General features: G+C 38.5%; 1 protein-coding gene across 3 annotated transcripts in view; it reads right to left on the bottom strand.

Annotated features, from left to right (window-relative positions):
* st6gal2a (ST6 beta-galactosamide alpha-2,6-sialyltranferase 2a) overlaps positions 1 to 26941 on the bottom strand; it is a 65352-nt gene that overhangs the window by 20212 nt on the left and 18199 nt on the right. For all 3 annotated transcript variants that reach the window (XM_042494616.2, XM_088083366.1, XM_088083367.1), the window contains exons 2-5: positions 20685 to 20741; positions 19554 to 20597; positions 6756 to 6853; positions 1625 to 1726 (exon numbers count right to left, since the gene is read on the bottom strand). In XM_042494616.2, coding sequence (XP_042350550.1) covers positions 1625 to 1726; positions 6756 to 6853; positions 19554 to 20514 — 1161 coding nt within the window. In that variant the 5' untranslated portion in view covers positions 20515 to 20597; positions 20685 to 20741. The remainder of the gene's footprint in view (positions 1 to 1624; positions 1727 to 6755; positions 6854 to 19553; positions 20598 to 20684; positions 20742 to 26941) is intronic.

Here is a 26941-nt window from a genome sequence, read left to right as displayed (position 1 = left end):
ACTAACTAATCAACCTTTTTCCGTGGTCTTAGGTTAGCTGCTTTAATAATGAGGTTCACAAAAAGGGCTTCACCTCCATCTTGCCGTGTTGTGTTGTGTGATAAGCCTGTAAAATATTAAATGAGATGACAAGGCTGCACATAAGGACCCCTGCTCCTGCTGAGAACTAAAGGTTAGAGCCTGAAAACTTGTCAGTGTTCATTTACAACAACAAGTGGCTCCATTAATAGCTTGTGAAAAAAAAAGTAGCAATGGCAGAAAAGTCAATAAGAGCAGACAGGGAAGTTTTTAATATTCCATGATAATAGAAAACGGCCAAATAATTGAAATCATTCTGAGAGAAACCTCCAAAAGCATACAAATCGATTTTAATTACAAAGTGTGGTTTTAAGGTTATTAACCTGAACGCTTCAGTGCTCACAGAAGTCTTGGATCTTACTGGTTGTGGCAGCAGACCATTCACTGAATAACAAATACAGTAGATGAAGGTTTGCATATGAATACTGCTGCAAAGGTGCTACATATTCTATAATGTGGATGCTTCGCACACATCTTCCCCCCAGCAGCACAGACGATCTATACAATCAGCACAGTTTAAAGGTGGCAACACAGGATTAGTGTCACCAATTCAGTATCTGACCAAATGTGGTCTTGAGTGATCTTGACCACTGGCCACCAAAATCTAATCAGTTCATTTTTGAGTCCAAGTTGATGTTTGTGCCAAATCTGAAGAAATTCCCTCAAAGCCTTCTTGAGATATCTGGTTCAAGAGAATGAGACAAAGACAAGGTCATGGTGACCTTGACCTTTGATCACCAAAATTCCATTAGTTCATCCTTGAGTTCAAGTGGATGTTTGTGCCAAATTCAAAACATTCCCTCAAGGTGTTTTTGAGATATCCTGCTCACTAAAATGAGACAGACGAGGTCACAGTGTCCCTAAACTCTGATTACCAAAATCTAGTCAGATCAACGTTGAGTCGAAGTGCACGATTGTGCCAAATATAAAGAAATTCCCTAAGGGTGTTCTTGGGATATCACATTTGTGAGAATAACAAGATGACATTCCCCTTAACCTTTGACCACCGAAATCCTCGAGCCCAGGTGGATCTTTGTACCAAATTTAAAGAAATTCCTTTTAGGCATTCCTCTAATAGGAAAGGAATGGGAAAGATGATCTGAAAACACATTGCCTCTGGCCAAGGCTGGCACTGGCATGGAGGCATGATAAAAACATGCTTTTGGAAATATGTACTAACGTGAACCAGAGCCATTTTAAGGTCAGGTGGGAGTCAGGCAGAGGGAGCAGAGATAGATGAGAGCGGATATGAGAGAGAGGGGGGGGTGGTGAGGGGAGGAGGGTCGGCAGCAGGTTTCATTATGTTTGTGTGGTTGAAATGATTGTTATGGTCCCTGTGGTGGACTTACAAACTCTGCATAATCTTGGCTACATAAGCTGAATAGTACAGTTTTACAAATTCTAACATCATGATGTGGATGTCACATTAACATATCGTCTTTACTGCTTTACTGTCTTCTTTAATCAACGGAGCAGGAAACAGGGCTCAGCTACAGACAACTTAAAAACCTGGTTATATGTTTCATTTGATACCAAGAAAACATACCTTGTGTAAGTCGAGGGCGTAAGGTGCAGGATCCCAGGCCAACAGAGTCACATTCTTGTAGATTGAGCTCGTCTTGAATCGATGCTTAGGATGTGCCACGATCTGTAAAGGGAAATATGCATAGTTGTAAAAAAAAAAAAACATATATTAATCTAATGGCAGAAGGAGAAGACAGAGTGATCTGACCTCTGAGCTGGGAACGGAGGTAATACCAGCCCTGAAACAAGGTTTAAAATGTAAAGCCAGAGAGACTAGACCATGGGAGGTACAGGTGTGACATTTTGACAGCGTGTTATGTGTTCGACCCATCGCCAGGGGATTTTAAAAGCTGTTAGCAATTAGTGACTAACTCAAAAAGAAGAACCACAGCCCTAAATGTCTGCAAATTGAGAAAAACAGTGAGATTTGGGAGCTCCTTACTCTCTGAGCAGACAACGAAATCAGCCGCCATATAACAGAGAAGGAAAAGGATTGACATTATTGACGTGCAATGCCATTGTTATTGACTAGACAGCACTGCTGACACGTATGTTAAATGTCACAAAAGAGGCAGACGCTGTTGTGATAAACATTACGTCTCTTTTGATTTCAGTTTGCCGGAATGCAGTCACACATGACACAGTGGAGCGGCATGATGCCACTGTTGTTTGGTTTCGTGTAAACATGCAAAGGAGGCATATAGAAGGGACTAAGTAGTGGTTCTATAGTGCAATCTCTGTGTAAAAGGGCTAAGGATGGTATAAAACAGTCAATAAAACAGATTTTTCAATAATTATGAGTCACCACAATCAGGAGAGGCCCTTGAGCAGTCACTCACACACGCAATCACACACACACACACACACACATAAACACATGATCCCCTCCAGGCCTGTGCCTGTGGGGAATAATGAAATGGTTTGATCACTTCCTTAAATTGATGCATTTCTTTTTAAATCAGGATGTAAATGGGGGAACATCCAACAGAGAGAAGCTAATCCTTAACCAATGGGCTTTCTATTCTATCTGAGAATAACAGCATGACTTGTAATGACTTTTGGGCGTAAGGGCAGATTGTTGAAAAAGTTGTGATGACATAATTAACTTAGACTTATTATTTACACCCGTAAGAGCATCAAGAGGTCGCCACTGATGTGTGGACTGCTGTCAAGAGCGGTCAAGTGCTAATTTAACGGTAAATCACCACTAACTGACAGAACAAATTACTGTGTATTTCACAGAGGACTTATTTTTTTAGCCAACATTGAAAATTCCTGACTTTGTAAAAAGGTAAGTTTATTTATCTATCTATTTATTTATCTATTAATTTGTTTATTGTTCATAGGATGCTTACTTGTTTACTTATTTGTAAAAAGGTTGAGATTTTTGTTGGTGTGCTGTATTGCAGGCTATGCTTTCAGTACTGTGTGTTACAATTTTTACTTGTGGATCTTCAAGCAAATATGTGGGACATGAATAAATAAGTGTTTGGGAGGATCATGAAAATGTACATGTTTGAGCTGATAAGGGGCTCCACCAAATTTTCTTTTACATTATTGTTTTGCAAAATTTTTTTTTATCTTATCATTTAATTACCTTTTTAACGTTTAAACGTTTCTTATTGTGTCCTTGATTTTTTCCACTTGGCTATATTGTAAATGAGGTCTTTACCTCAATGTAACTCTGAGTTAAAGTCTGAATAAATTAAACGAAAAATAAAACATCTAGAGCAGATCTGGTACACGTTTACCAGAAATGAAATACCCAATAGCACTTTAATTCAGAATCTCCAGCACAGCTTCCATTTGTAGAATCAAAGACAATCTTTTCTTAATTACTTATTTATCACACCTGGAAGTGTCTCTATGATCACAAATTATTATAATTATTCATATTATTATTATTATTACTCTTTATAAAACAAGGAATATCCAGAAAATTAGAAGACAGGATTTCTGCCTGATTTAACTATCAGCTAATTTCCATTCACAGCTCCAGCGCAGCAAACACGCACCAATGCCCACTAAAAACATTTATTTACATGCAAAACCATTACAGAGTCTCTATCACACTCATAATTACAAAGACAAATCTCCATGCACACATCAAATAATTAATACCAGCACATTCATCCAATACAACTATTAAATTATAATTGAAAAAAAAAATCTTAAGATCACCAGCAGTTTGTTTGTTTTTTGTTTTTTTGGTATAAACATGCACAGGGTTCGTCTGTCCCTCAGACACACTGCTACCTTTTCAAGCATAAATTAAAACACCAATGTTTCACTGGCAGCTTGTTGAAGAGGCGCTAAGAGAATACTTGGCTAACAAAGGGTAACATGGAGAGCCATTTGTAACACACAATGGGGACAAATTGCTCTATACACCAAAGACTGGGATGACTGGGACGTTCTGATTACGAAAATGTAACTCATCAGAGACGTTTGCAAAAAAAAATTAGATTTTTATGCAGACGATGGAGACGGGGAAAACAGCCAGTCTGGGTCAGTCTAAAGGTAGAAAAAATACATAAATAAATAAAAATAAAAAAGGGTGCCTCAGCGGACACTCAGATTTAACATTATGTCATTCGGCAGTTTCCAGAGCTGAGGAGAGCTGCGGAGACAAGTAATGATTGTTTCTGGTTTTGTAACTACAAACTACACTTTTCACTGGATATATGGTTCTTTCATCCATTGCAAATTTACCATAGACACAATTATGGCTGTAAAGATCGGGTTCAGGTTCAGGTTACTTTATTTGTACCCGTAGGTAGATTTGTTTTGCAGTGAAGTGAGGTTACCGGTCCTTTTCAAAATGCAGGCCACAGAACAGAACAAACAAGAAACAAACAGAAAAACTAAAGGTTATTTAAAACCTCCTAGGACATAAGAGCCCACGCCCACCCTCCAACTCATCCCTGAAAAAATAAGCAAACATGCCATAAACGAGGGTAAAACATTAAAGTGCTCAAGGTTCCATCAATAAAATAGAAATAGGCATTAAAAAGTGTTAAATACCGTTGATTAAAATCCAATCAGATCTCAAAAACCAGGGTAAAAACCAGGTTTAAGATTTAAATGTAAGAAAAAATATAAGAAATGGATAAAAGTGCATAAACAAATAAATACATGTACTCTAGATAAGGCTACCACGTGTTCAGCTCAGCGATAGCAGCAGGGACAAAGCTGTTTTTATACTGCTTTGTTCTGCACCGTGGGACTAAGAACCTCCGTCCAGAGGGGAGAAGCTGAAATTCACAGTGCAAAGGGTCGGACTCATCATTTAAAACAGAGTTAGCTATCTTCTGCAACTGCTTAGCATACAGGGATGTTGGATTGAGCTGGGGCTCACCAATCAGTCGACTTGACCATTTCACTACTTGACTCAAGGAATACATGTGACTAAACCAAGACACCAGGGAAAAAGACAAAATTGATTCAATAAAAGCCTGTTAGAACATAGTCATTAGTGTTCGGTCAATGTGAAAGTGTGACAGTTTCCTCAGACAATAAAACGCTGATGAGCCTTTTTACACACCGCTTCACAGTTAGCCTCAAAGTTCAATTTTGAGTCAATGATCGACCCGAGATATTTGTATGACTGCACACACTCAGTGGTCTGACCTTTGGTTGAAGTTACACAGTTTTGTTGAGGTCTCTTCCTAAAATCAATTTGCATATATTTTGTTTTTGATGTACTCAGCTGAAGGTATGACTCCTCACACCAAGAAACAAAATCAGCAACAATTGGGCCGTGGCTGGACTCTTTCTCATTAAGTAAACCTACAATAACAGAGTCATCAGCATACTTTATGATGACTCTGTTCTCATGTTTGCAACGAAATGCATTTGTGTACAGGATGAACAGCAGGGGTGACAGCACACACCCTTGTGGAGATCCTGTGGATGTTCGATTTGGTCCGACAGAATATTGTTCACCCTGACTCTTTGTGTCCTGTCAGTTAAAAAATAAAGCCCACCAGATGAGGTGGGCTATTAGAGGTTACTTAAATTAAATTTCTCCAACAGCCTTTCAGTCAAGATGTGGGGCTGGATGGTGTTAAAAGCAGAGGAAAACTCCACAAATAAACGCCTGTCATGCGTCCTATTATTATCCAAGTGTTTTAAAAGCAAATTTAGCAGTGTTACCATAGCAACCTCCACTCCTCTATTAGGCCTGTAAGCAAGCTGCATTTGATCCAGGGCACATTCTGTTGTCCTCAGGATCTCAGACCTGACCAGTTTCTCGAAGGTCTTCGTTAAAACTGAGATGAGAACAACAGATCTAAAATCATTTAAGGATTTAGGATAGCTGGATTTAGGGACTGGGACAACAACAGCATTTTTCAAAATGTTTGGGACATGTTGTGTCTGTAGGGACTTGTTGAATATAAAATGAAAGACTGGACTCAGTTCTGTAGCACACAATTTCAGTAACCAACCACAGGTATTATCTGGGCAATGTTGTCTGTTGACTTTTACAGTACGAAAGGCCTTTTCAACTACTTCCAGCTGAATATTAAAGTGCTGATCATCCTTCAGTTTGTGGCTCAGTTCATGAATTTCAGTGCTAAAATCAAAGGTATCAAAACGACAATAAAAACAGTTAAGACCATTAGCCAAGTCAGTGTCTGTGAAAACCATCTAGAGTGACACGAGTGCTTCGCTCTGTGCTCTGAAGCCCCGTGAAAGTTTTCATGCTTGCCCAGGCTGAGCCAAGATTATTAGCAGCCATCTTGCTTTCTAAGTCTGACTTGTATTTGTAAAGATGAGCCAGAACTTTTCATTTTATGTTTTTTTTGAAGCTTTGCAGCTCTTGTTTAGATAGTATTTAAAGAATTACAGAGATTGAAAAATGTGTCATAGCGAACTTCAACTATCCTGAAAAAAAAATCTAAAATGTATCCCAATTATAGAATAGAAGAATAGGCACATAAAATTATAAATGTCTTATTGATGTGTACTCATTTCTATACATAAATAGTGGTTGAGTAATAAAAATGCAAAATGTAAACAAGCCATCAACGATAACAACATTCACTGTTTGTCCCAAAAAATGAATAAATAAACACATACACAGCCCTCTGACTTATGTGTCCATCAATAATTCATTGTTGTGCATCATGCAAGGCTAGACTGTCACTCACCTGTGAGTTGATGATGCGGATGGTGGTTTTGCTCCCCACGTCTTTCTCGTATCCCTCTGTCGGTGCAGCGTTGAACCGTAACACTGCCTCATGAGTATCTGAAATAGAAACCACTGGCTGTCACATGCAGCAGGTAATAAACTGACATTGAGGTACACACGTGGCAAAATACACAAATATGTGAAAACTAAAGCACAATAATCACTCTCTGTGAGCCACACATAAATATTTTTAAAAATGCAATAAATACATTTAATAAATATTGGCACAACATGAGATTGATTATGTTAAAGACGGTATTCAACCTGATAACATGATGTTTTGATTAAATCATTAGACTGAAATTAAGTGATTTTATTAAAGACTGTATGAATGTTTTAATCGTCATTTCAATAAAGAAAGAAATAAGTGGAGTTCTCTTGTGTTATTGTCTTTGCTGGTTCAAGTTTAGGCTCCGAGGCTGAAACCCGACAGAAACTCAACACTCATACAGCCGTAAACTTTTTGGCTGCACTGGCTGTTTGCTCCAAATGCTAGGGGTTGATAGATTATTGACCTGGCCTATTATTGGGACAGATATTTCGCATTTTACCGGTTATCTGTATCTGCATTTTATTTCAATGATCGAGAATAAAATTAATCAATTAAAAAGTGTAAAGAAAGTTTTATCATTGGAGTCAGTTTTACTCTGTAAAACCTCAGGGAGCTTTTTCTATTTAGTCATTTTTTATTTAAATTTTCACTTAACTTTATTAAAAATACGTTGCTGAGAACCTGATGATGTTAAATGTTTCAGTTTTGATTAAACATTTGCTAAAGGCATTTAAACAATGTTTTGTGTCGGAGTTTGTTATATTTCAAAATCTAAATATTGACAAAGATTTTAATTTTTATTGTTAATGCATGTCGGTTTCAAATATCTGTTATCAGTCTTATCAAATACTAATGATCATTATCGGCCCTGAAAAACGAATATCAATCGACCCCTACCGAACGCCATGAAAAACGTGCTGCTTTTATGATCAATTTATTTTATTAAAAAAAAAGGAATGGAGGAAATAGTCTGGAAACGATCCCGATACTCTTTTTTCCCCGATACTAAACTAGACCTGTAAATTTCTTAAATCAGATTGCATTCTTTTTCATACAGTGTAGGAACCCTGAAATATTTACTGAGATATATCACAATGCAGAAGCTCGAGATGCTCTGACTTCTGTGTCACTGTCAAAAAAATCTGTCAATAAATCATTTTAGTATTTAGAAAGTAACGAGGTTTGACACCCAGTCCTTGAGTTGTTCAGATAAATGCAAACTAGGAAAAAATATCTCAATACCAATTTCAAATGTTGTGTGACATCAGCCAACGCTGGACAAACGTCAACCCTGTATTATAGATTAGAATCACTGCTGAGTCTTTTATTTTGGAGGAAGCTTCAAAACACTCATAAAGGCACGCTATGGCTCATTGTAAAAAGGACAGCTGTTTGCATATTAATGATTTCTGACTCACGTGGTGTGCACATACGTTCTTTTTGTAGTTAGATCAATGCTTTTTGTCATATGACAGATCATCAAAGTGCTTGTGGCAGAAGTCACTATGACAACACGCCAACTGCAATGATGTTAAATCACAGACTGTAAACTACGTGCATCAGGCTCACATACATAAAACCAAAGTGCTCTCTAGTGGTTGGCTCCTGCATCTCATGAGCCTCCACTAATATAAAATAAACATCAGTTTCAACACTAATTCTGGCCTGTTTCGTTCTCACGGTGTCCTTCACAGTTCACAGGACACATGAAAACAGTTTGATGAATGGCTGTAGTAATAATTAGAAACTTGTAACGCCTGTCGATCGATCCATCAGTCCCAGGGATCCTCCTCGTGTGTTCATCTGACAACAAAATGGATGATCCTCCAGCTTTTGATCTAATACTCCTTCATCCACTCGACTGTTGCGCCGATTGGCATTCTCAACAACACAACCTACGGCAAACACTCAAAACGTGCTCACCAGCTTGACATTGAGTTTGCCCTCCTTCTCCAATGTAAGACTGTAAACATGTCAGCTCCCTGCAGGGCTGCACCGCACTGACTGATTTTCAGGAAGGGTTTCTTAAAGCAGGGATCATTATGAGGATCGTTTCACTGAAGAGGAAGCTGAAAATATTAATGTTTCGCACAACCTTCAGACTAAAAAATATCTAATGCATTTTATCATGTTCATTTTGTGTTTTCTACTTCATCATTTTCTCAGAAGCTAAAGGTGAAGCTTGTGAAACATGCAGTGACTAGACTACATAATCATAACCAAGGGCCGATTCTGAGACAGTGCAAAAGGCCCCACCACCTCTTCCAAAGTCTCTGAGGCAATTTTGTGTCCCTCTGACTTAATTTAGCATATTTGGTCATTATTTTGTATCTCCTTGTAGTTGCTTTATGCCCCTTTGGCATATTTTGGTGTCACATTGTGGTAATTTTGTGTTTTTACTTGGTTGTTTTGTGCCTGAGTTCATTTTCTGTCTCTTTGTGGTAATTCTGTGTCTTTATTGGTCTTATTTTGTCCCAGAGGTAATAATTTATGCTATAATTTTATGTCTTTTTTTGGGCTGTTTTGTGTCTCTTTTTTAGTGGTTTTAAACTCTTTAAGGACTTTTCGTGTCTCTTTGTGGTAATTTTATGTAGTTTTTGGTTGTTGTTTTTTATCTCTTTAAGATCATTGTGTGTCTCTGAGGTAATTTAGTGTCTCTTTGTGGTAATTTTATGTCGTTTTTGGTTGTTTTTTTTATCTCTTTAAAGGTCATTTTGTGTCTCTGAGGTAATTTCGTGTCTCTTAATGGTTCGTTTTGTCCTCTTTGAGGTCACTTTGTGTCTGTGTTAATTTTGTGTATTTTTTGGTCATTCTGTCTACTAAAGGTTATTTTGTGTCTCTTTTTGGTAATTTCATGTCTTTTTTGTTGCTTGTGTCCCTTTAAAATAATTTTGTGTCTTCATTGTGGTAATTCTGCATCTTTTTTGGTTGTTTTTCCCCTGGGCCTATGCCCTGTAGGCCTGTTCAGTAAAACATCCATGATCACCACACCATTAATTATACTTCATCGTAGACATTTTTATTTATCTAAAGCTAAAAGTGCATTTTTCAGTATCTGTGAGATTAAACTTGAACTCCCTGCTCCTCTGTTGACACATTCAGTCAATGATTGACATGTTTTACTCCTCCTGACACATTATAAATGAGATCGACTGTGACTGAGTCTATTCTGGCTGATTGGGGCTTGATCGGCACCTCATGTTGCTTTTTAAGTCAAATATAGATCTGTTGATTGTCAGACCTCCTGTAAAGCGACTCTGTTGGCTTTAAACTGAATATAACTGACCTCGTGTACCTCAGTCTGCAGATGTGATTTAGTTACTTCAAAGTTAAGCGTCTTTTTGCGGCTAAAAGTGTGGATTTCTTAAAAATAAAACCTGTGTGAGGCAGATGATGTCGTGAGCAGGCTGCTCAATGTGTGGCCGTAAATTAAGTGCTTTAATTCATCTATTAAAATGCACCATTTCTGCCATCAATCATGGCTCCAGTTACTATTGTAATATGTTTCCACCTTGCATTTGCTTCTTGTTATAAGCCGACATGACAGCTGACTTTTAAAAAAGGTATTAAATGGATTGTTTTAATTACAGCCTGTTATGTGACTGAGGGCCTTTTCACGTCATCAGCTGCTTGAATGAAGGCTTTGGACTGTTCAAAGGATGTTAATGAGTTTTAAAGGGTAACTTCGCTAGACTCCATTTTCCCACATTTTTGTGTCTAAGTCAGTTATTACGGTTTTGTATTTTACATTACATTTTAATTTTTATTTCATTTTAATTTTGTTTTTAATTCACATTAGCGTCAGACAGTTTCCAGAGTGGGTTTGCTCGTTTTAAGTTGTTTCTTATTGTTTGAAATGATGTAGTTTTACTTTACTTTTTAGTAGTGTCAGTAATAGCTTGTAGTATTTTATAGTAATATTGCAGGTATTTGACAGGGGCAAGATATAATAAGTTTAGAATATTTTATACTATAAACACAACACTTTATCATCTCACAGCCTTTCGGACATTATAGTCTCAGTAAACATATGCATCAATGCTTAATACTGTGTAATGCTAAAAATATATAGTTATAGTTAGTTCAATTATATTTTCTTTTTTTTAAGTCTAGTTTTTATGTTTATTTCATATTTCTTATTTATAAAGATAAGAGCATATATAAGATCTAGAAGTGGCTATTTCTTTCTTTTGCCTTTTTCAGATAAAACATAACATTTTTTTGTTTCCATAAACTAAGAATATGAGGTCTTATGGTACTACAGTGTCTTTTTTTAGTATGACCACTGGGAGGCACTAAGTCAGAACTTTTGCACAACAACAGTTGATTAGACAATTCAAATTATTCATATTTTTCCCACAAAAAAAATGAAAATCATGAGCCCACTTTAGCAGAAATAAAAACAGCACAGACTGAGGAGTTTTTCTCAACACCACCACCAACTATGATCATCGAAATGACCTGTAAGTTTAGGCAAAATCTTTTCAGGGTCAAAACCAATAAACTTGCCAAATATGGCAATCCAAAACAAACTTATATATAAGACCATTATATCTAATTTTGAGGAGCAGAGGTCTTAATTGTTTACCCGATACTGTCTGTTCTTTCTGGACTGATGAACTTAGCATTTTGTAAAAATGCAATTTCTTTTAGAACCACTTAAAAAAGAACAATTCCTCGTTCAGAATCTTTGAGCTAGAGATTTTCTTTGCAATTACAGTTAATAAAAAACAAAACAAAACAAAAACAACAACTCAATATGTCTAAAATATTAGAAGGAAGACCAGTTGCATTTTTTTTCTACTGCCCATATGTTGCAAGCATTTTGGGACAGATATCCAGGGTTGGCTGGAGCCACTCAGCATTTGTTATGAATCGACACCATTAAAAATAATTTTGGGGGATCTGGATGAGAACTGTCCCCAGACAACAAATACAATTATTCTAGTAAAACATTTACATTTAAAGCTCAATCAAGAACAACTCTGAATTTATTACTTTCCTGAAAAATACTGTAAAAATTAGATTTCTTATTGAAAAAATATTGCTATTAACAATCTCAAAGTAGCACAATATAACATGAAATGAGAGAAAACTTTCCATGTCATATTTACATTTCAGTTGTTAAATGTGCCAGCACTATCAGTCTAATTTTTTGAATTACTGAAGTGATCCTTTTAATTTCATTTTGTTATATGTATTTTATTTACTTTGCTGAGTCTTTTTTTTTTCTTTGACTTTTGTAAGATTCATATTGTCATGTCATCACGGTGCTGTGTGTGTTATATATTTGGCAATACTAAATAAAAATAAAATAAGATAAAATAAACACTAAAACTTCACAAAGGGTATTTTTACTGGGAATCCCATTCACTTATTAAGTAACATGCTTCTATTATTTTCTCCGCTCTGTACTGGAGGTGTAGTTTATCCTGGTTACCACATGATGGCAGCCGCACATCACACATGACACTTACTTAAACCCAAAATCTCAGCAACAAAGCAGGATGAACTCTGTGCTGCTACCACTGAGAGAAACCGGATAATCTAAATGTCAGCCAACCTGCAAGAGACACGGTAAAAGAGTCCAATGGCCACATTCATTCTTCGGAGATTTGTCACAGGTCACAGCTGCGTAGCTTTTGATGCAGTGCACCCTTTTGGGAAGGACAAAAGGGTGAGAAGAAGTAGACGAAGTGGGATCGATGCACTTTGATTTCCTGTTGAAGCTGAGCCTGAGAATTAATGTAACAAAGTCGAGCTTTTCCAGCACTGTTCAATAATTAATCAGCTCTGAAACATTCATCTCATTCGTCAAGTCATTAAGTCCCGCTGTCAAGCAAAATCTCTTTTCTTAAGAACTGAATGCCGCGATGATGACACACCGAACCAATACCCTGACATAAAGATGTGTTTTCCCTCAGAGAAGAAACGCTCAAGAATTGCAATTTATTCGTGGACGACCCTCCTATATTCTCATAATGACTCTCTGATAGTGCATGTTATGGATTTGTTTTTGGTTTCTTTATTATGCAACCAAACAGAAGAGTTGAGAGCACTGCAGTCAAAAAGTAGATCAAGAAATGCTTTAGTGTGAGTAAATAAATGTGATTAAAAATTTATTGTCATTAAAAAACTTGTTTGCAAATGTTTTTTTTTTTTTTGTGGAAATCCAAAAGGGTGAGCAGCTCAGCTAATGTGACGAGGAAGTTCCTAATGTTAACTTAGCTGGCGTTAGGCTGATAAAATGATACAGCACTTCACCTTAGATTGCTGAACACTGTCGTAGAGGTCGACCAATATAACATCATATACAGAAAGTGAAATTCAAGTTCCTCCCATGCTGACCCTTTCTTTGCACTTTTTAATTCATCCATTATTTTGGCATCATTAAAATAAATGCAGATAAAGGCAATCCGCAAATGCCAAATATTGGCCCTGATAATTGACTAGGCCGATTATCTGTCGACCCTTACGCTGTAGTCCCATTGACGAGTAGCACGGTAGCTACATCCATTATTTTTACAGCTTTTGACTTGAAAATTCTTGATACCTTCCCCCAAAGCCAATTTGAGAACAAAAAGTTAAAGACATTTATGCAATATGAGATGAATTAAATACATCAAAATGGGACAGAAACGTTCAAAGTTTTTTTGTTGTGGTTAAAAGTGTTAGGTGCTAGGAAAGTACAAAGTCAGAACTACTTTGTGGTTAAAATCAGTCGCACTCGTTTTAACAAACTTGTTTAAGCAAACAAGTATGAGTTTTTTATGTAATATATTATGACTGGTGCTAAAATAGCATTACATTTTGAGAAGATTGCAATGGGACTTGTAAAGGACTTGAAACTCAACTTAGGACTTGGAACCTGACTTGAGACTTGCAAAACAATCATTTGGCCCCACCTCTGCCGGACATGTAACGTACCATTGACGAAAGTGCTAGCAGCTTCTGGCTGCATTTTTAACCCATTACAATATCACAGATTTTTAAACAAAAGCAACATACCTGCACCATTTGAAACAAAATATTCTTTACTTTTACATAACGTTTTACATAAACATTTGATGTTGATTGAGTGATTTTTTTTCAGTATCTCTGCCCCCACCCTGTTCATGGACTCTCATTTACTACTACTGATGTTGCCAGGCTGTTACTCTGATCGTGGCTGGACAATAAAGACACGTCTTACATCTTTCAGTGTAGGTCCCGCCCCCACGAATCAGCTCAACAGCAAGCAAATCTTAAGGATTTGCAAAAGAAGTCTTTTGGATTTGCAAACAAAAACATTTTTAACAAGTTTATTTTACTTGCAATGGAACATTTTTGATTAAAATGTCGATAGTTTTACTCTTAAAAGTATTTTTCCATTGCAGAGTAGAAAGTTGTGCAGTGCATTCAATGTTTTTCTGTTTGATTGCATATTAAAAGACACAAAAGTAACACCACAGTATGCCAGGATTTATTTTTTTACAAGGTTTGCATGTTCAAAAAAGAGAGAAAAAGTGATGCTAATTTGGTGCTTAAAAGACACATTCACTTCCTTTGGTTTTGAGCATGTGCATATGGGTCACATTATTGGACCAACACCAAAAACAAACACGGGGGGATGATGATACATCAACAGAGATTTAGAAGCACCTGCCGAGTTTAAATCCAGGGCCCAGTGCCCAAAACTGAAGACTGCCTCTTTTTTCTTTGCTCCTTAAAATAAAGAATACCTCTCAGTCGTCCTTCACTGTGCAGCACCTAAACAGTAACCAGAGACACCAAAAAACCCCTGATATTCATCAATAAGCCAAACAACAGTCACTTGGAGGCTAATGCATCTTCAGTCTGTATTTCTGTTGCAGCAAACCTGTTTGCACGTACGCTACATCAATAAATCTCACCATATAATGCTCAGATTTCCTTTGCAACAGAGCAACTAATCTTGCAGCGGGTGGAGGCATCAGTGTTGAAAGACTGCAGCGTTGATGTTTTCACTGACACAGCACCACAAGTTAATCCCACTGTGACCACAGGGTCAAGAGCAGATGCAGGTTTGCATCACTCGGCTGCATCTGATTTTCAGTAATAGCTGTTTGCGTCTCTTTCTGGAACAATGTTATCTGGGGCAGCTAGAGTCTATAGAGCTGTCAGTACACAGACATATTATGCAAATATATAGAAATATAATACACAAAGCCAAAGGACTTAATATTCAATCTTTTGCTTTCTTTGAGCAGCTGAGATCACAAGAAAACGCAAGGAGGCTATACGTGATGTGAAGGAGCCTGATTGGTTACCAGAGGGGGGTTCTGCTTTTTTTCGAGTAAGCCATCTGTCACTGAGTTCACACTCTCCCCACTTACCAAATAGCTGCCAAAGTCTCTAAACCAAGAACACACACACATTCAGATGCAAAGACATATACCCTACTAGGCACACACTCAAGCCCACTCACGCTCAGCTTGACAAGTTAATCAGCGAATGCCGTAAACAAAAAATGAAGCGACGGATTTCAGGTGGATATTTGTTGACCTTTAAATGTAACTGTGCTCAAAGCAATCAAGCTAAATTTGTTAGAATACATGATGTTGACAAATATATGTGTAGTTTTATTTCTAGTATGGTTAACCTCTACCTTATTCACTTATGTTTATGCTGGAGTTGATGGTGAGCTACAGTAAACATCTTAACATGGATCTAAGTAATCTTGTTACACTTGTACTGTTCGGGAAGAGCTACACTGCACTGTAGCTCTGCTTTGTAGTGCTATAATGATGTTAGACTGTTTCTAGTGAAACTCTACAAGTCTTGCATCAGTTTCACAGTAAAAGACTTCATGGTGAACAGTATGCCTTCTGACCTGGTGAAGGTGTTTGAATTTGAAGCTGACTGAAGCGTGTGGAGTAAGATTTAGGGGGATTTAATGGAATGAGGACTGCAGATTGCAGCAAACTGAGACTTCTCCCAGTTAAAATAACTTCGGTGTTCATTGTTCAAAGAGCCGAATTATCCGCAGAGGTCTTTTCCTTTCCAAATAAAACACAACAGGTGATTAAAACCGCTTTAAAAAATAAAATAAAAAAATGAATAAAGCAGTTTTATATTACAAAATCTGTTTTTCCAATGCTGCTCATCGCAAACTAAAGTGGCTGATGAGAAACACAAAAGACATCAAAACCAGTGTTTGGTTTGTTCATTCCAGGCTGCTGTAGAAACACTGTGGTGCGATCTCCATGGACGAAGACCCGCTCCCTATGCAGATATAAACGGCTCATTCTAAGGTAATGAAAACACAACAATTATTTTTTTCAGGTGGTTATACCCTAAAGAGAACATACTTAAATTCTATTCCATTTCTGCAAATATAAATTCTACACACTGAACCTTAAATGTCATTTAGTTTTGGCATCAGTTTACACTAACAGCAAATTAAAGGAATAGTTCACCCAAAAACAATACAAACTGTATTTAGTACTCATCCCCCTGGGCTGTCTAAAGCTACAGAAAGAAAAAAAATTATCAGATGGTGTTTAGGAGAGCAGAGCACCCAAAAAAAGCATATTAGTGCAAACAGACTTCAGTGGAGTCCGAATGAAAGACAGTAAGAAACGCTGTAAATTATCCAAAATACTTGAAGAAAATTCCATTGCAGCATTGACTTGATTTTTGCAAAGTATTTCCCCTGAAGGGAGGAGTTTTGTGCATTCTTGCAGAACTAATTTACTGGAGGATAATCTGAAAATGCTTTGTTTAGCAATAGCATAATTTGTTCTGGTTGAATTTGAGTACAAGACACTATGTAAGGCCTTGGTATTGTTTTAAAAAATAACGTCAGTACCCTTAAGGTGATACTGATACAACAGAGTACTTAATTCAAATCCCATAATGTGAATGGAACGGTGTGTAGAACAATAATACTTTCAAACGTTTTGGTGGCATCTCGGCACACTGTTTGGGTTTTTAGCCGCTTCTATGGGAGTGTGAGCTCCGCGTTATGGGACATTTCTGAAATGTGCCGGCGCACACAGTGACAGTGCTTACTGTTAGAATCACACAACCAAGTGTTAATAACGGGTTAAATGATGGAGTCGAGCTATTTTGGCATCAAACTGAGTTTGTCGGCACGATTTAATGGCTTCATATTGTATGTTAACTGCTGCTAACCAAGCAGATGTACAACTATCCATTCAATAGGAGAAGAGCGACTCCGGAGACGGCAGCAACAGAAAGTTTGCTGATACAATGGGGAGTTAGAACAGTTCAGGATTAGACCCCCGCAAAAAAAAGGATGAAATGTAGTTAGCATTTTTTATTTTGGTCAACCTCACCACACGCCCTATACTATATATAATTATAATATTAATTATATATAGTTTGGTTTGTTTGTTTGGTTGAAATCCTTTAAAACTTTTATCTCTAATAATAATAATAATAATAATAATAATAATAATAATTCACTGTATTTATGGGCACCTTTCAGGACACTCAAGGTCACCGTACAGAAACAACAATAGTAAAACATCAAAGTATCAGGACATAAGTAAAACAATATAGAGTAATAAGCTAAAAATATGCAAAAGGCCAACAACAATGGTAAAGATGGGGAGACAATCGATATCGCGGGTGGTTGTGGGAGAGTTTCAGACACGAGGGGCTGCACAGACTAAAAGCTCTGAACCCCACAGTGGATAAATGAGCAGGAGGTGTAGTGAGGAGCACGGAGGAGTCTCAAATAAATACTATTTCAGGGTTCATGACAATACTATTTCTCTGTTGGTATTATTATGAGTGATGAAGATATTATGACAGTTATGTCACAATAAAGGACCTCAAATAGTATTTGAAAGAAATTTACTGTGGATTTTACTGGTCTAAAAAGCTTGGATCCTAATCATTTCCACAACTTCTTGAGTTTTCCCTGAGTGCCATAAACAACAGGCCAAAATTTCCACTCATACACAAGAAAAATCTAAATCTCAAGTCAGGAAAGTTACTGAGTAAATCCAAGACTCCAGGAGGGTGAGCCCTTTGTTTTTCAGCTAATAAGAGCTCTATTCATCAGTGGAGATCAACCTTTATGGTTTCAATGACAACATGGTTTCCAAGTTTCCATGCAAATTTACTGTGAGCTTTAACCAAATTGAGTCTCCTCATCAGTCCACATAACCATCTGATCTGATTTTCATATGCTGCAATTTTCCTTATCTCTTATGGAGCAGAAACATCAGTGGGCGTTGAAGTCACATCATGTATGTCATGATTACTGAGATTTTTCCCATTACACTTTTTGCCTTCATCTGTCCACCTCAGCAAGCGTAAAAAGTGCAATATTATAACTTTCTAAACATGTTTTTGACAGTTCTACTCATGTTTTTTAATGTGCAGATTTAATATAAGCACAAAAACAAGGTAAAAACAAACATCTATGACAGGAACATTATAAGTAAAGCTCAACAAATACCAGAATCAGCAACATGTTGTTTGTTCTGTCCAACACTTTGATATTGTGGGTTGTTATGAGCACGGCAGGCTCTTGGTAAAGAGCATATTTAAAATCCTGGTCTTTGAGCATATTTAGCTACATTGTCGTCCCTTATCTTTTCTGCTCATATTGTTATGTTTATTCTTTTTATACAAATGCAAAGTGTTTCTCATAGAATTACAATCTATGTGTTGTAGTAGCAGACTTGTTGGCATCAACAAACTACCCATTGTTTTGTTTTTTTTTTAAATATCGTGTGTTTGTGTCCCCTTTATATCATACTGTGCCCCCTCTCAAAATTCATCATGATTTTTTTCCCCCTCAGCAGCAGTTTGAGGAGTTTGAGTCATGTGGTGGATCATTGATCTTTCGATCCAGTCAGAGTTCATCCCCCCTCACACAGGTGTCCTAATCAGAGAGCACGTTCTGCAGCTGGTATTCAGGTTTTATTGTTATGTTGCTACCCCAGTAAGCAGAAATATATATTTCATGTTAAATTTAAGCCGCTACACCACTTTAAGTGGAACTGAATTTTTTATTTATCTAGTTTTACTATGATGCTGTAACAAGAAGATTTGTGTGCGAGTTTTATTTGTTTTGACTGGTAATTTTTAAGTAAAGCTATAACACTACTTTGAAGTGGAACTGTGATTTTATCATTTACAGTATTCTGTACTTTTATTACAATGCTACATAAAGTGGATTTGGGAGCAATTTCGGAAGACACATTTTAGTTTGTTTACTTTGCACTGCTGCACTGTGGAGTGGATTTATGAGCTATTTCTAAAGACATTAGTTTATTATTTTATGATTTAAAAAAATGCTGCACTACGTGCAATTGTGAGAAGAGCCAAATAAAAAAATGTTTACTTTATAATTTTGTAATAAAATAAAATAAAATAAATATCTTTTGTCTGCTTGGATGCAGATATTGTTTCTTGTATTGCACTGCAGAGCAATTAAGCTGTAAAGCATACACACTTTATAGATTTTAATAACTTTAAAGTACTTGAAGTGTGCACTGTGCAGCTGTACTATCCAGGTAAATACAAGTATCAGATTGGGACTCAGTATTGGGAGACACTCATTATCAAGTCACTCGGATTGGGGGCAAAAACAATTTGATGGGGAAATCCCCACTTTCAGTCGATACCAAGAAAGTATACAGGTTTGGTACCCAGCTCTGTGGCCCCTTATTGCCCTTACTCAACATAATTTTTCTCTGTACTCACCGATCTCTTTACCCAGTCCTGAGCGCAGGATAGAACCAGCCGAGGCGACCACCGCACAGGTCTTGTAGCTACTCTGACCCTGCCGGCGGGGCAGCTGCTCCAGGGGAAAAGAAGGCACAAAACTAGTCCACCCGAGTGAGGAGAAGGGCTGCTCCGACCCGTCCAATGCTTTGGGCCGGGCCAGGTCTTTCATATGACACAGCACCTCCTTAGCACTCTGGTTGGTCCTGCGCTGCCCCTTGTAGGAAACACGGAATTTGTTGGAATTAATGTAGTCCTTCGCGGCGCGCTGCAGGTGAGGACTCAGCATTTTGCCGGACACACGACCCCGCCACAGCCGCTGCAACACAGAGGCCGACTTGGAGAAGTAATACTCCTCTAGATTGGCAGATTCACCACCGACCCTTCTGCCGGCTGTAGTCCTCATTCTACTTTCTTGTTCCTCATTGTCCCTCTCATCTTCTTCTTCTTCTTCTTCCTCCCCACCGTGGCGAGAAGTCCTCTCCCGACTCTGGAATGAAGGGTCTGAGTGTGAATCCACATTTTCAGTGCCAAAGGAGGACCAGGCAGCCAGGCTCTGTGGATCCAGGCTGTCCTGGTGGCTGGTCTCCCGGCTAACATAAATGGCATCCGGAGCACTGCTGGGGCCGTGGCTCACCTCCAGGCTGAGCTCCGGAGTCGTGGAGGTGGCAGACAGCTCCAGCTCATCTCCAGGGTACGTTGTAGTTAAGGTGGATGCCAGTTCAGGTCGGGAGCCCAGGTCGGCATGCTGTTGACGGGAGGCCTGTATAGAAGTCAGGCGACGGGTGTCAGGGTGCTCGAAGAGTAAAGAGCCGACAGAGGTCAGGGGCTCATTCACACGAGCATCCAGAAAGTAGGAGAAGAGGGCGAAGAAGAGGAGAACCCAAGCCAGCATTCCAACCAGCACCAGCCTCCGCCAGTGCCTCATACTGGATTTCATTACCTCTCAGTCACATACACCCCCGTACAGTTGGCCCACCAACAACAAAGCCCAGGACTTGGCCCAGAGGTCAGCTGGAGGGCCTGTAAAAGAAGAAAAGCTCAGAATGAAAACGCTCAGGGGAAACCCGAAAACTGAGGACTAGTAAAGCAGAAGTCTGAGACACTCACCTCAACTGATGCTTCTATTTCGTCATGACCGTGAGTCCTCTCGGATATAACAGGACCCTGAGAGTAGGAAAGGTACAAATTAGTGGAGTCAAGAGTGCACATGCTGCATGAGTGTGCATAAAGACGAGAAAATGAAACACACACATATATTGACTGAGCGGGTAAAAATAAATTACAAAAGAGTTTGGTAAACTCAAAGATTACATCACTTTACTGGTACATGGCCTCTTAAACTGAGAAAATACAACTCTTAAGATATTAAAATCTACAACGATATCTTGTCTCATATCATATATGGATAAACTAAATACATTGCCCAAACCCTTATGACAAGTGCTCTATAAACAAAATTAATTATTATGATATTTTAAGTATGATTCATTTGGAAGAACCACAATTTAATAAACACATTTATTCCCTAGTTTCATCCAGGGATTTTGTTTAGTGTAGTGCAACTTGATGGAGACTCTGTTGGATAAAGCGTGTCTCCAAAATGTTGATTATCAAACTAACTTCAAGCTGACCTGCAGTGTTTCTTTCTCACACACGAGTATTGAATTGTCAAATTGCTTCATTTGGGCTGTTTATCTGCACCTTTCCAAATGTGTAAAAACTCAGAGGAAGAGCTGAAACAATATCTGTAACACTTTAACACCCTCCCTTGTTTAGCATTTTTGAGCTCTAGAAAAACCTTTAAAATGGTTTATAACACAGTATAATGTTGCTGTAAGCATACAAGGACATTTTTTAAATAAAACATTTAAAACTTCTCCAATGAAGACATACTTTATACCATTATAACTGCTGTGCCAGTGTTTATTTTCCCTGAGGCTTAACAAGCCTAATATTTCATAAAAATCTAATAATTTCTTCTGTGGAGTGGAGACTAGAACTGCAACAAACAATTCATTTCATTGTTGCTTTATAATGTTAATTATTTTCATAATAAAATGGTTAAAGATATTTATTTGTTGAAGATATAAATCGTACAATGATATAAAACACACAAAACCCTTTAACAGGAAAAAAATGCAGAAACTTCAGGATGAGCGACTGAAGAGGGATCCCTCTCCCGGGAAGGACAGACGTGCAATAGATGTCATGTGCACAGAATAGGGAAACATGATAAAATTAAAGTAGTCAAAGTGAAAAATGGCACAAAGAGAGAGATGCACAAAAACAACAATTACTTTAACAGTATTTATAGAAATATGATGAAAATATGGTATGAAAATACTTTTAAATATAAACTAGTATATCATACTAGATGATATTCTGAATTCTTCAGAAAAAAATATATTAAAGGTTGTTTCATACATATGTATGATTAAAGTTGTGCTCATTCAAAGGTAGTGTCATGAAGGACTGAATGACTTTAAAACAATTCAATTATTTTTGTGTGGATTTGTTTTCAAAACAGGCGCAAATGGGGGAGTAAAAATAAAACAAACAAAACATTGGTATTTGACACCACTTCAAAATCAAGGACTCATTTTCACCTGTGCATCACTGTGATACATTTGCTTATTCGAATGCTGTGTGAAAAAACCCACACTCATTAAAAATAGCACTCATTATCAGCCTGACTTACTCTAATACTCAGGTGTACAACACGATAGGTTCACTGATGGCTTACAGAGTGAAATACACAGCAATAAAGGTGAGTAAATGAAGCATTAAATTGCCTCACATCAGAGGAACTACAATCCTCTCAACCACACGTAATTATGAGTTTTGGTCTCTTAATGTAGGAGCATTTCTCTTGAGAGAGTAGCAGGGTGAGGCAGAAGAAAAAAAACTACTGTGTGTTAAGCCTGCTCTAGTCCTAATTACAGCTTCCTGTCTCTGTAGGTAGGTCCTGCTGAGTGGAGCAGAAGTGATCTCAGGCGGTCCCCCCTCCCCGTACACCCAGACATTCAGGTTTCCTGCCCTGCAGCCACACAGGAGGCCAAAGCTCATCCACTGACCCTGGTCAAGCAGGGGGAAAGCAGCAGGGAGCAACTGGGACAGAGGGTGCATAGACAGTATGGGAGAAAGTAAATAACGGCAAAGAAACACATGCAATCACCCAGACACACGCACATCTGCACAAACACACACAATACAATCTGATTAGTTTCTGAAAACTTGCAGCCAAAGGCTTTAAAGCCGTTGACAGGTGGGGTAGGTGTCAGGCAGTAATCCCCTGTGTAGCAGTTTCAACATGTCTACCAGGCTGGGGTCAAATGTTACTCAATGGAAAATATGCCATTTAACACCTGGAAATAACAACAGCTGCCCTGACACACACACACAATTTAAAAAAAAAAAAAAATACAAGCAGGAAAACACACAGCTGCCCAGTGACAACGCTGACAACAAACAAATGGCATCTATATGAATCACTGCTCAACAGAGGCACGGTGTGTGTGTGTGTATGTGTGCCCTGAGGCATTTCGTGCATGCGTGTGGGTGCACAGCTAGTTTGCCTCACCTGGTAGCAATCAGGATCTGCTTCAGTAACTGCGGTGAAACAACATAAATGCGTGGCACAGATGGAGAGGCGGGGGTGGAGGACAGAGCCAGTCTTGTGAGTGCTACACAAAGAAACAGTACAAAACGGGAAACATGGAAACGAGCCACTGCCAGACAGCAAAAGACGACTAAATGACTTAGTGGGAGTTAGCAGGGGACGGCAATGAACAAAGGAGCCTGATAGAATATGAAGCAAAGATCGCGTAGAGAGCAAAACCAAAACCCAATCTGTTTAAGTGAAGAGAGGGAGCTTTTGTAATGGCGATAAGGAGACTGGTTAAATGTTTGCAAGTCATTTGCCCTCAGGAGGACAATAATGTGATTTATGACCTGCATGAGATGAAAGGGTCGGAAAGGAAAGTGAATGAGCGGTTAACAGAGGGGAAACGTGAATGGTCATGGCTGACTCGACTGAAAAATAGCAGCACACACAACTCCAAAATCTTTAAAGGTGCACAGTTGTGGCATAGATAAAACACAAACATAACACCTCCACTAACACATACATGTACTTAAGAACTAGACGGAAAGGCAGTCCCTCCAGGATTTCGCAGGCAGTTTTTGTGATTGCTTTGGCCTGAAGATGCCTGATTTTTTAACAACTTTTCTAAAATTTTATCATTATAGTTTCTATGTTTTTAAGTAACAGTTGCACAGTATTACATCATGATATGATGCATTTAAAAATGAAAAATAAAAAAATGTAATGCTAGCTGGTTGAAAGTTTTCTGCCAGAAAGATTTATAAACATCTTAGCTGCCAAGCATGAAAAAGCCCGACCTGAGTGTAAACAGGAAGAACAGGCCACAGAGATAAGAGCAAGTTCCTGGCGCTTTCACAGCATCAGGATCAGGTGAGAGAGAACGCCTTTGAAAGGCATTTTATTTTGATGCTTACCACAACGGCCCTTGCAAAAAATGCAACTGGCTCCATAGCCGTGTGTTACGTTTGTTCTGGGCTACTGCAGAAACATGCCGATACAATATGGCAGTCTCTGTAGAGGACCTGCTCCCTATATAAACGGCATCATTTAATACAAAGAGAAGCTGGAGATGGGGAATGTGAGAACAGTTCAACATTTTTGGGAAATACACATATTTCCTTCTTGCTGCGACTTGGATGAGAAAATTGATATTTCTTATTTACCTGTTTGGTAAAAAAAGAAGCAGCTGGTTAGCTTAGCTCAGTATAACGAGGGGAAAAGGGGGAACAGCTATCTTGGCTTTGTCTGAAGGTATAAAAAAAGCCTACAAGCATATCTAAAGTATACTATTTGAAACATGATATCTAAAATCTGTTTAAAAACCTAAGTGTTAAACCAACATGTTGTGGTTTTACAGGGGGTTAAGTGCGGGACTATTTCTTGGCCGGGAGCCTCTGCTGGTTGGCAACACAATAATGATGACAAGACTCCAGGAAGTCATCACTGCGGGCCAAAAAACAGTCCAGCGTACAACCAGCACCAAGTTTAAATTCAATACATTCTCAAAAATAACTACACTCACGACCAGCTCTATTTTCGCCTCATTAGATGCCATCAGCCAATAAGTAAACCAAAGTGGCTGCTAATTTAGCTCTTAAACAACCTGCCAGCACCCACTTTCTCTCAGAGTGGAGGACTGTTTAATCTATACAGTGTTTGTACAGCTGTTCAATAGGAAGCTGTCCGGAGAGGGACTTTCCATCACTTGTCGAAGCGCTGGACGTTTGCCTTGAGATTAAGCGTGTCCTGCAGGCCTCTGTCACCCTAAAGTGATACCACCTCAACAGTGATATCACTCTTCTCAAGTGTCAGGTGGATAAAAACAGTTCATCAATGGCGACACACAAGCTGAAAGCAAAACTGCAGAGTTGTGACTTTATGGACACGTTTCCAGAAGTCCACGAGTGCTCTGGGCGCTCCAAATCCGCAATTCATCAAGTCTGTAAGGGACTCAAGGACTTTCTGCACACTGCCGGACCGTCCAATTAGGGTGCAGAGTTCACCACACTTTGCTTGGAACATTACCCATAATTCAAAGCAATATGGAGGTGACAATGTGAAAGGAATAATGATAATAATGTAGCATTCGTTCTCAAGGACATTTCTGATTGTTGATGCATACATTAAGTTTATTTATGGGGCAAGGTTTGGATATTGCACATACATATTGATCAGCTATATACTGTAATTTGCATTTGACGGGAAAACATTGGGTTTAATGCTTCTACATTCACTGTGTTTACATTAAAACGAATATCCCACTATTATTCAGAATATGACAATATCTTTAATTTGATACAAGTCATAAACAGCATATTCTGTTTAGATATTCTGAATCAGATCAGGTCAGAAAATAAGTGTCAGTTTATCTACATTGAAAAAAAACTAGGTCTTAAGTCCAGTATCAGTACATTTCCTTCACTCGTAGTGTGTGAAGTCTCTTCACAGACTTGACGTGGTGACAGTAAACATGTCACGGCACGTACAACTTAAGTCTGTGAGGGTCAGTTAGGGACTAAACGCTCTCCTTTCCTCTTTAAACAGAAGTAATTGAACCATTTCACTATAGTGAAATGAAGGTGGATTGATGGGTGCGGTTGGTTTGAAAGGTAACACATTATGCAAAATGCACATTCTCATGGCTCTTCATCATAATGTATGCCCCTGATGTGTTGACAGACCCCCAAAGTGCAAAAAAGACCACCCTCTGTCTTTGTTGCCTGCTCCATCTATCGGAAAATTTGTGTAACATTGAGCAAGTCAGATTGGATGCTTGATATGACCTGCTGTTGTGCCATAAAACCACCTCCAGCTGGTTGATCATCCCCACCTACAGACTTCTGAATCTACCTTGCTATTGTGATTTCCTCGCTATGTTGGACCTGGATAACAGGGCAGGAGTGAAGCAGCCACTTGTTGTCCACAAGAACCAAAAGGAAAGTCTCCATGTTCTCCCATCATCTGAAAATGTGAAGACCCAGTGGATTCCCTTTCCTTTTCCTGAAATGTGCTCACACTGGGCTATTTCAGCAGAGGGGGCTTAAAGAGACAGGCACTAAAACAGAGCGCTCAAGAAAGAAGGTCAATCTATGCAGGCAGACAGAAATAATGTATTTTTTTAATTACCGCATGTAAAATATGTTGTAGTAGAAACCTAAAATGTAAGTATGAAACTGAACCTTCAATGCAGATTTTTGCAAATCTGAAAGAATGTGTACAAATGCTTAAGGATGTTTCTGCCGGGGGTGTGTGTGTGTGTGTGTGTGTGTGTGTGTGTGTGTGTGTGTGTGTGTGTGTGTGTGTGTGTGTGTGTGTGTGTGTGTGTGTGTGTGTGTGTGTGTGTGTGTGTTGTAATTTGGCTGCTGTGCCAGACTGTTCTGCTGGTGCACCCAGTAGGCATGTAGATTTTTTACTGCTCATCGTCTTTCTGTATGATTTAAAGCTGCGGCTGTGTCTGCCAGCTGTGTGTGTGTGTGTGTGTGTGTGTGTGTGTGTGTGTGTGTGTGTGTGTGTGTGTGTGTGTGTGTGTGTGTGTGTTACAGGCTATATGTCGCCGTGCCATCAACCAGATTCAATGCGTGTCGACAGCTGTAATTTCACTTGTATGATTAAACTCCAGGTACTTATTTTTGGCAAAAGCAGCATTTCAGAACCTAATTGTCTTGGACGGGCTATGTGCACCTGGTTTCCTCTGTGTCTACCAACCCACACTATAATTCCTGGCTACGCTACTATTAACTACTACCTTTCTGTAGTCAAG

The sequence above is a fragment of the Plectropomus leopardus genome, chromosome 10 (assembly GCF_026936395.1).
Source record: "Plectropomus leopardus strain MGB_pleo_1.0 chromosome 10, ASM2693639v1, whole genome shotgun sequence".
NCBI lineage: Eukaryota > Metazoa > Chordata > Actinopteri > Perciformes > Serranidae > Plectropomus > Plectropomus leopardus.
Note: the sequence above shows the minus strand (reverse complement) of the source record. Positions and strands in the feature narration are given on the sequence as shown.